The 10,906-nt window shown below is 34.7% G+C and overlaps 1 protein-coding gene across 1 annotated transcript; it reads right to left on the bottom strand.

Annotated features, from left to right (window-relative positions):
* Positions 1 to 7,049: 7,049 nt before the first annotated feature.
* Positions 7,050 to 8,488, bottom strand: LOC111984621 (probable carboxylesterase 6). The gene has a single exon (XM_024016238.2). The coding sequence runs from the start codon at positions 8,404 to 8,406 to the stop codon at positions 7,354 to 7,356; it is 1,053 nt and encodes a 350-aa protein (XP_023872006.1). The 5' UTR covers positions 8,407 to 8,488; the 3' UTR covers positions 7,050 to 7,353.
* Positions 8,489 to 10,906: the final 2,418 nt, after the last annotated feature.

Raw genomic sequence — 10,906 nt, 5'->3', positions numbered from 1 at the left:
AGACACTTGTGCACTTTTGCTATGTTTCACACACAACACACAAATTCTTTGCTAATTTTGATACATGTATAGGTACAATGTGGTTTGGCCATCACAATGAATACATGTGTTGATATATGCTCACTAAATTGTCTTAACTTGTTTTTGAAATAAAAAATTGGTTAGACTTGTGTATTGTGTGTGTGAGTTTTTGGATCTATGAATGCTTTGTATTTATGTTGAGAGATGTTTTGAGAGCTTAATATGTTGCATAGGATCTTTGGTTGAGTAGCTTGCTTGTTGCATCTATCTCTTTATGTTTTTCCTCCTTGAAAATCTCCTTTTCTTCAAGCTCAACAGCTCCTCTACAGGATCCTTGATAGATTCCTTTCTATTGAGCTTTTCTTTCTCCTTTCTCGATAGATCCTCGACAGATTCTCGATCCATCAAGGAATTTTCCTGTGCTCTCTGCCTTCTCAATAACATCTTAACAGTTTCTCAATCCATTGAAACTTCTTGGTTTCTTCTCGAAAGAATCTTAACAGCTTCTTTTTTGATCGAGATTTCTAGGTTCCTGCTTGACACATTCTCGACAGCTTCTTCGATCCATTGAGCCAAATTTCTGTGCTCTCTGTTTGCTCAATAGATTCTCAATCCATTGAGACACTTTTTTTGCCATCGACAGATTCTAAATAGCACCTTGACAGATTCATTTCTGTCGAGATTTAAAGGTTGACAGATCCTCGATAGAAACTTCGATCCATCGAGCTACGATTTCTATTTAAAGGAGAGGTGCGATTTTAGATCTCATTTTCTCTTCTCTTTCTCGATAGATCTCCTTCTCTCTTCTCTTCTCTATTCAACAGCTCCAATCAAGATTTTGGCCTAGACAAGCTACAATCTTGTGGTATGATCTTCAAATCCTTCTTCTCTCATGCATTTCACACATTAGACATAGGTTTTGGGGATTTTGTTAAATTTTTAGGTTTTTTTAGTTTATCTTGTGATTTTGTGGGTTTAGATTGATAAGTTGCTATCACATGATCATGCACTACATCTTCAATGCATTATAACAATGTTTCATGCATATCAAATGTATATGCTTGATTTTTTTTGTTGAGTGCTGTTTGGTCTGGATTTTATGACCCCCATGATGCTCTTAAATTCTCATGCGATATGTTCATGCATTTTTCATTCATACACTCTTTTCTTATCTACTTTGAACATGTGTTTCCTTTTGTTGTCTCTCTCGAATAGACTACATCATGGCACCCAAACAGTGCAAATCTATTCTGGCTCAAAACCCTCTTTAAGGTTCCGGGACATCCTCTTCTACTCTTCCTCTTGTTCCATCTCATATCTGGTTCCGTAATGAGAAGGCAAAGATGAAATTCTTTGAAAACTTCCAAGCCCGTGGTGTTCATTTGGAATGCCAGGCCATTCTGTTGGATTTCTTAGCCACTACGCTACCCGATGTCATTCGGACTCGGGGATGGGAATCTCTATGTGAGAAACCTGTGCCTTGTCTCGTCAAATTTATATAAGAGTTCTACTCCAACATACACGACATCGATACCTCTGTGCCTCAATGTTTCTACATTCAGAGGTACACTTATCGTAGTTACTCTGAATTTTATATCAGAGGTACTACACATCCCTTGGGTAGCGTATCTTGACTACCCTAGCTGTAAGCGTCTCCGGACCATGTCTAGAGGCAACCTTCTCTCCCACTTTTGTGGGACTCCTTCTATTTGGGGTGATAAGCTCAACACCCCATGCTCAGGTTTTGTAAAAGGCCCGAGATTCCTTAACATGGTGATGACATTCACTATCACACCATTGTCTCACTATAACTCCATCACTGAGCCTCGTACTTGTTTTCTTCTTTCTTTAATGGAGGATCTTACCATCTACTTTTTCTTTCACTTCATCACATCTATCATAGATGTGTATCAAGACACTGCTACCCGTGATAAGCTCATATTTCCTTTGGCTATCACACAGATCCTTCAGCACTTCTCCATTCATATTCCTCTCTCTCCTCTTTTCACCATCATAGGTGCCATCAGTGTTGGTTCTATTCGGCAAAGTGGGGCTCAGCTTCAGTCGAAGCAGCCACGAAAAGAGATGACTAATCTTGCAGCTCCAACGACATCACCTTCTTCCATTCCTTCTTCTTCTGTGGCTGGTGGTGTGACCCTCGAGGCCATCATGGAGCAACATCAGCAGATGTTGGCTGGCTTTGGTGGTCATCTTGACTATCTCACTAATGAGATGTGACAGATGAACACCCAAGTATGTTGCATTGCCATTTAGGCTCGCATGGCTAGTCTTGCTCCTTCTCCCTCTCCTTCTCTAGAGGCCTCACGTAATGATGAGGTTGATGATGATGAGGATGATGCTGACTCTTTTAGTGATGTCGAGATGACGACCTCTTAGTGACTTGCCCTTTGTCATTCATGACAAAAAGAGAAAGTAGTTTTAGGTTTGAGAGTAGTCTTATACTTAGGGAGAGAGTTAGTATAAGACATTTTGTTAGGGAGAGTGTATATAGCATTGAGGGATGTAGTGAGGTTTATGTGTACTTTTCCTTCTTTTAGTTATATTAGCCTCCTGTACCTTCGGTCTTATGACCATTTATTTACATACATTGTACTTTATTTTCATATATGATGATAGTGTATGTTTTTCTTCACCTACTTCTACATATGTTGTTTCTCTTCTATCTTTATACACATGTTTCTTTATGTACGCAATCCTTATTTCTGTTCCACACATGATGCCTTGATAAGTTTTGTTTAGGTGTTTCAGAAAGATAGGTTGTGAAAGTCTATCATGCCGTGAACTCTTTTCTTGCAAAGGTTTTCAAGAGTTTGTAGTAGGGATAGATTTACTTTGTAATACAACAAGTGGTTATGAGTTTAGTGATTTAAGACTTCTCTCATGATTATTTATTTTGTTGTGGTTTTGTCACGGATTGCCAAAGGGGGAGATTTTTTGAGACATATTTTATGTAATTGGCTAATCCTTTGACAAAATGCATTTTACTTGTAATTGGATAGATCTGGGATGGGTTTAAGATTTCAAGAAGCATATTGTTCAAGTCAAGTGTTAAAACCATGATGATTTGACCACGAAACAAGTGAAAAAGAGTTATTCATTAAAGCTCGATAGCAATCTCGATAGAAAGACTTCTATCGAGATTAAAAGTCGAAGTTCGACACAAGCTGTTTTTGTCAAGGCTTACGAAATTAAAAATTCTAGATTTGATTTTTGGCCTATGCTTGTATATTTGTATTGGGTTTCTTTTCTCATAATCCTAGACATATATAAGGCTTATTTTAAAGACCGTTATACAAAGAGAACACATGCAAAAAGTGACCTAGTTCATTATTCTCTTTGAAGAAGCTACTGCATCTTTACGCCAAGGGTTTTGTGACCAAGGAGCTTCCTGATTTTCATTGTTGATAAACTGAAGAATTTTGCAGTCAACAAACCTCTTCAAGTTACTGGAGTTAGTCACATACTAGGATCTGTGCACATTGGTTAGTCACATATTGGGATTTGTGCATTAAGGGAAAGATTGTCATTACAATACAAGTCCAATTTAGTATTGGGATAAGAGTTCAACTGTAAGTTGGTATTTTGGGATAGGCCAAAGGTTTGGTAAGATTCCTTATACTTGTAACCATTTGTGATTGATAATAGTAGATTCTTGGGAGTGGTGACTTTAAAATCACTCGGTGGGGTTTCGCCTCAGTGGTTTTCCCCATTCGTAAACAAATCACTTATGTCAAATTTATTTTCTGCTACATTTAGATAATTTGGTGTTTTGTTTGTGCTACCATGCTATTGCATGAAATTTGATCTAATTAATTAACTTGGGTAATTAAGTAATTATTTGCAAGGGGTTAATTCATTTTGCCCCAACACTTCCCAGTAGGCAAATGTCCATGGCACCAACTACCTATGGATGGATCTAGATTAGTGGCTACATTTTTATTTTATGCTTCTCATTTGCTAAGCAGAAAATTACCTGGTGCTAACCCTTCTTTTTTAAAAATAAGTTAAAATAAGTTAAAAGGGCTTAACAGCCAATGAAGCTGGGCCTAAGGGGGCAGGTCAAGGGCGGCTTGATGTATTTGGACGCCGAAGGTTAAAACTAAATCAAAGCATTTTATATATTTAAATATGACTTAAAAAATTATATTTAAATATTACTTAAACTTTATTCTCTTGTCTTTTTATATCTGAAATTACTTATTAAAAATTTGCATTCTTGTTCTACTAACATTTATTTTTTAATTGCAAATATAATAGGACTAATCCACTTATTTAAAAAAGAAAAAAACCGACTAGGATATATTTATAGTGTTCTTCTTTTGTTTTTACAATCATTCCTTTGTTGACCTGTCGTACCCAAATTTTTCTTTAATAGAATGAAATATATTTCACATTAAAAAGAAAATTTATGCTTATATTGTACTTACAACGTAAATTTATATTGTAGATACAAAGAAAGTAGTAAATGTTGTTTGCAAATGTATACAACATTTTTCACATTTTATGTGTCTACAATGTAAATTTACATTGCAAGCGTGATTTAAACATATAAAGACCCTAAAAAAATGGTAGAATATAAAAGCTTGCCAACTCAATTGTTGCGAAATTTTTTTGTGGATGTAGAATTGCTTTTTTTTTTTTTTTTTTTTTTTTTTGAGAAGTGCTACATCTATAACATTTTCACTACAAATCCTAGGTGTTAAGTTGTTACTAGTTTTAATTTGAACCTACCAGTGAAATTGCTTTTTTGTCCTCCAATAATAGTTAGTAACAACTTGTTATTTAAAATTTATTGTGAAAGTGTTGTGCATGTAGCGTTTATCTCTCTCTCTCTTTTTCTTTTTTTTTTCTTTTTTTTTTTTACGTGTTTTTCATTTGATAAAAAATTATTGTTTTATTTATTGGCTTATATTTGTGCTCAAAAATACTATTATGTTAAAAGAAATAACCCCATTGGTTAAAATTTAGAGGCATTTTTCTACTTGGGGGGCCTTAGGCAACCACCCCATTTTACTATACTAGAGAGACAACCCTGGGACAAGTGCCAAGAGCCATCCCCATGTAACTAGGGGTTTCAATTGGGCATGGTTCAAATTAATTTATGTAAATTGTTATTTTTGGTATTTTTATGTATTTCTTGTTATTTTAGGTTTAGGGAATTTTTATGTATTTCTCGTTATTTTTGGTATTTTTATGTATTTCTCATTATTTTAGAATAATATTTGTTTTTAGGTTTAAGGCTTTTAACAAATATTATTCAATTAATAAAATTCAGACTTCTATCTCTCTATTTTATGGTGGATTCCAAACCCTTTCTCCTTGAAGATTCAAGTAACCCTCGTAAATTCGAGGTTATTTTCAAAAGCAAATGTATTTTGTTTCTTCTTTTTCTAGAGATAGACATGTTCTGTGTCTTGACGCTTCTACATCTCACATCAGTTGATATTAAAGCTTTGACTTATCTTGGTCTGGTGGCTAACATTTGAGACAATAGCAATTCTGGTGACAGAAAAATTAGAGGTATTACATGATGTATAGCTGGCACTCATAAATATCTTTGCTAAGATGCCATCGTTGGAGCGTGAAAACAATAGGGATAACTGTCACGGAAACATAACTCATGGGCAGCCTATTGGTAAGCAAATTTCATATAGGCCTTATAAAAGAATTGCAAGTTTTGATGCTTATTTTTATAAAGAAGATTTTCTTGATTGGTTACTTGATCTAGAGTATTTATTTGACTTTGAGTATATTTATTATAAGAGAAAAGTTGGACTTGCTTTGTATAAACTTAGTGAGTACGCTGTACGTTGGTGGGAATGAGTACAATCTGATAGAATCCAACAAGATAAAGATAAGATTCGTTCATGGCGAAGGATGAAAAGATGCTTGCAATCAAATTTTATCCTTTGGATTATGAAGAAATCTTGTCGTATACAATACAAGATTATTATTGATCCCAAGAAGTTCATATTTAATTTATTTTCAAGAGCCATATATTCCACCATTAAAGGAAGAATTACATGTTGAAGAAAATACTTTTCTTAAAGAATATGTAGAAGTCAAAGTAGAAAATATAGAGATTTTTCAGAAAATTGATGAAGGCCTTGTTATAGAAGAAGGACCTGAAATCAAGATTGTGAAGAAGATTAATGAAGACCTTATTAAAGGGAAAGATCTTAAGGTCAAGATAGTAGAGACCATTAAAAAAAACTATAGAGGAAGTTGTCAACGATCTCGATAAAGTCAAGTTACATGATTGCAACATTGAAGCTCCTATTATTTTGGTGGGAGGCACCAAAACAAAGTATATTAATTTTATTAGGGTGCAAAGATTTGATTTGATCATTGACTCTTATTTGGTGAATATTTTCAATTGCATGAAGATCAAGGAAAAAAAGTTCAAGTTTGGTAAGAATACAAAGAAGATGAAGTATTCAAAGTATTTGTTCTCTTGGCATGGAAGATTTCAGATTTCAACCATCAACTTGAGAACGAGTTTGTTTCAAGTGGAGGGGTTTGATGTAGGATATAATCTTCAAATTAATTTATGTAATTTTTTATTTTTATGTAATTTTTGTTATTTTAGGTTTAGAGCATTTAATTCCTTATTTTTAGGTTCTTTTTTTAATACTTTTTAGGTCAAATTTGGTTCCTGTTATGGTTAGGTATCAATTATGAATTATTTTAGAATATATTTTCTTGTTTGTCAAGTTTTACAAAGCTCTTAAATAGGCCATTAAGTCTGTACACATTTTTTAACAACTATACAACTAATAAAATTCAAACTTTTGTTTTTCTATTTTCTAGTGGATTCCAAACCCTTTCTCCTTATGGATTCAAGGATCCTTGTGAATTCAAGGAACTCTCGTGAATTTGAGGTTATTTTCAAAAGCAAACGTGTTTAATTTTTTATTTTCTAGAAGTAGACATGTTCTGCTTCTCAATGCTTCTGCATCCCGCATCACTTTTTCACACCTAACACAACATGCAGTCTACAATGAATATATAAAAGATTTAATATATGTAATACATTACTACAGGATACACTCATCGCTTACATCAAAATGATCAATACAATAATATACAGAATCTTTACTTATCAGCTAGCAACATTGAACACGCAAAAGCCCAGCAAAATGCAAATGAAGGCATCTAGAGGGCCTAAAGTTTAGTCTATATTTTTCATAGGAGAAAAGAGGCTGGGAAAGCCTCAATTTTTTCACGAAACGGTGGTGACAATGAAAATAAACTTTTTCCTCACCAAAGTTATTTACAAACACAAGCACATGTACAGCGAGAGAGAGAGAGTCATCGACTAATGAAGGCCTTGATATGAGCAACCATTTCAAGGGCTCTTGTTTGTGAAAGCTGAGTCGTACTCAGAACCTGAAATGCATGCCCAACTCCTTTATACATCACATATTCCACTCTTTTCCCTGCTCTGTTCAAAGCAGTACAAAACTCCAAGTTTCTATCTTTTAATATATCCATCTCTGATATGCAAACCAGGGCAGGCAAAAGCCTTATGTCCTCCAATTTACTCGACCCCTTTGACAAAGGATTGCACCATGAATGGTCACGGTTAGCCCCAACCGGCAAAGCCAATCGCCAATATGTATCAGAAGCCGCTAAGCTCAGTGCTGAACGAGGGGATTGAACCATGTAGTTCTCAGAGTGTGTCCTGACCTCTCCACCAAAAAATGGTTGTATTAATATATTACCCTTTAGACTTAAAGGCTTTAGAGCCATAGCTTCGATTCCACGGTTAGAACCAACCCTTGTGGCAACATTGTGGGCTATATTGGCACCTGCGCTATCACCAGCTAGGAAGATTTTAGAGAAATCACAGAGTCTAGACCACCATTCACTATTTCCACGTAAAGCTTGTTGCTTTAGCCAAATAAGAGTTCTCAATCCGTCTTCATAAGCAGCTGGAAGTGGATTTTCAGGGGCCAAACGATAATTTACAGACATGATTAAGCAATTGACTTTAGCTGATAAGCTTGCTAAAAACTCATGATAGCAGCTCCAAGCAGCTGAGCCAACACAAAATCCGCCTCCATGGAAATAAACAAGCAAGGGGAGCTTCCCATGGCATACATTTGGGACATAGAAACGTGCCCAAATGTTTGTGAACTTGTCAATGACAACATCCTTTGATGTCACTCCAAGCTCCAAAGACAATGCACTTGTGACAAATGGAACAATCTGAGGCCTTTCCACATCTCCATCTTTGTACACTCTTATGAGCCCTTCGATTTCCTCAATCACAGCACTTGGGTTTTGAGTGTCGTCTTTGCCAATGTGTTTTAGGCTTAGACCTGGATCTAGACTAATGGCTGCCATTCTTTTTTGCCTCATGGGTTACGAATCAAAATAAGGAACTCAAATTTGATATGTATGGTAGGTTGCAAAATGTGTTTGCACTTGGGAATTCCTTATATAGGAGATGAAAAGATTCATAACTCTAAACTTTAAAGTCAACCATTTTCAAAAAATATTTTATAAGACTACAAATCCTCTATCCTAGTTTTTGTATTCCTGTTTATACTTCACACAATTAGAAATTGTCAATTTTTATTTTTATTTTTATAAATTTCCTTGTAAAATAATCAAAAGCTTAATATATATATATATATATATAGACACACACACACACTCTTGGCATATTATAGTGAATTATAAAGTGGAACCCAAAAAGTGAGACATAATTTTTCTTTGTTTTGCAACTTTAGATGTCTTAAGTTGTTAATGATAGATAATAGAAGAATAGAAGTGGTCTGTACATGCTAAAATGATTGACTATGAATTGTGAATTCCTCACTTATAAACTCTAATATTGTGAAAAATATTACAGACTCCTTACTTAATTTTACATTATGTGGTTGTGAGATATCGGCACTTTCTACCGACTATTTTTTACATGTATCAATTACTTTTTTATACATTTTAAAATAATGTGAAATGAGATGTTCCTTAAAATTGGTATGCTAGAAAAGATAAGGACACTATGCGTGTACCAAATGATAAGAAATGATCAACATATCTTATCATGCCAAGTGGGCAACTCAGAATTCACCACAAAACTTCTGGTTCGTTTGAATTTAAGGAGAATAGAGTAGAGTAAAATTTGTCCAAAATTATCCTATTTTTAATCAACTCAATTCTACTCCTCTCTACTCTCCCCCTATCCCTCCCTCTAAAATCAAACGGGCCATTCACGTGGGTTCAAGAGTGGGCCATTGGAGGCTTCGCCCTGCATTTTTTCTGAATTCTAATTTCTAATCCCATTTACATATCACAGAAGAGTAGACAGGTAAAAATACATCATTTTAAAAAGAGCATGCTACATATGCATAAAATTCAGTTGAATTGTCAAACTTGTACAAGAATATATTTTTGACACCAATTGAGTTTATAAATTTATACAGATTCTCATTTAAGCTTATTACTAATATTACTTGTTTGTACTTGCTATTAACAATTTCTCCCACCAATGACTAATGTCAGCGTTTTTTTTGTCTATAACTTTTTATCTTTTGGAAAGTAATTAATAGTACTGGTAGAATTTAAAGAAAATCAATCTATTGGTTGTCTTGGGTGGGTAGTTGTGGCCTGCTGCCTCACTGATCAACTCTATCATAATTGTGTTTAAAGTCTAAACGCAAAAAATTCATGTCATTGGCCATGTTTACTAACACGAGGTGTCTGACCTTATTTATTACACATGGGCTTATATCGCTTAATTTGGCAACATTTACTTGACAACATTATTACAGTGGCCGCCTCTGACGCTCTCTGCTGCCACCACCTCTTTTGCATCATTACTATTGCAATTTGCAACTACTGACATGCTCACCCACTAAAAGTCTATATCCTTAAATGCCAACTATTACATTTTGCTGTTAGTTTTACAGTACTGCGCCTTAGTTTTATCTTTTAAGTAACACGACAACTACCGCAAATAACTGACTATAGGCCCTAGCATCCACACTACAAGGAAATGCATTCATATCAAACCCACTACCTCATTGACGAAAATTTATTAGGTCAATGCATAGGAGGTCATCTTTCTCTCATACGCTAAGTGTTTGAAATTATAGGTTCCAGTGTATCTTATACATGTGAGAGAAAGTGAACTCCACTTAAGAAACACAATAATCTCTTTTCAATAAACCTTATAATTATAATCAAAACATTATGAAGAAAAAATAGGATAAGTAATTCAGTCACTTTCATTGAATATAACTATATAAGGGCATGGATCAGGACCATTTATAGCTTTTAAATTGTTATTATAATGGTTCGATGTTTTGATATTTATAACGAAAATAAAAAAAATTTGAATCTTAGATATTTTTATTAAAAATACTTAAATATGTCAATTAAGGAGTAAAACTCTCGATAGATTCAAAAGAATTTAGTAAGTTTAATACTAAAAACATTAATGCATGCTACAGGGTTCTAATTGAATTTTAATTTGGGTTCTGGCTTATATAAATTAAGGGTCTAGAGTGACATATGCCTTTAGTACGTGTGGCATGACATTGCTGACCATTTTGAGAAACAATGGCATGTTGTGGAGTCAGACTAGCACGGGCCTAACTTTAGGTTGCCTCCCAATAACATCTTTTCAAGTGAACTTATAGGACACCATCCAATAAAGTAAAGTAAAAAAAGAAAGAACAGGGCATTCCAGATTTTTCGTCCACTATTGGGTGGGTATGTGGGATTGGAAAATGGGAAGGACGAGAGACTGGCCTAGTTGCTTTTGGAAAAACTAAGCAACTCATCTATAGTGGACTATCAGAATTGGAGGCCCCTCACTACTTCCAGGACGTCCACGGAACATGCTAATTAA

Source organism: Quercus suber, unplaced genomic scaffold (assembly GCF_002906115.3).
Source record: "Quercus suber isolate HL8 unplaced genomic scaffold, Cork oak 2.0 scaffold_311, whole genome shotgun sequence".
In the NCBI taxonomy this organism is placed as follows: Eukaryota; Viridiplantae; Streptophyta; class Magnoliopsida; order Fagales; family Fagaceae; genus Quercus; species Quercus suber.
This window is presented reverse-complemented; position numbering and strand designations above follow the sequence as displayed.

What these genes read in the sequence shown, in the direction of transcription:
- LOC111984621 (XM_024016238.2), bottom strand. Translation starts at nt 8,406, where the DNA reads ATGAGGCAAAAAAGAATGGCAGCCATTAGTCTAGATCCAGGTCTAAGC.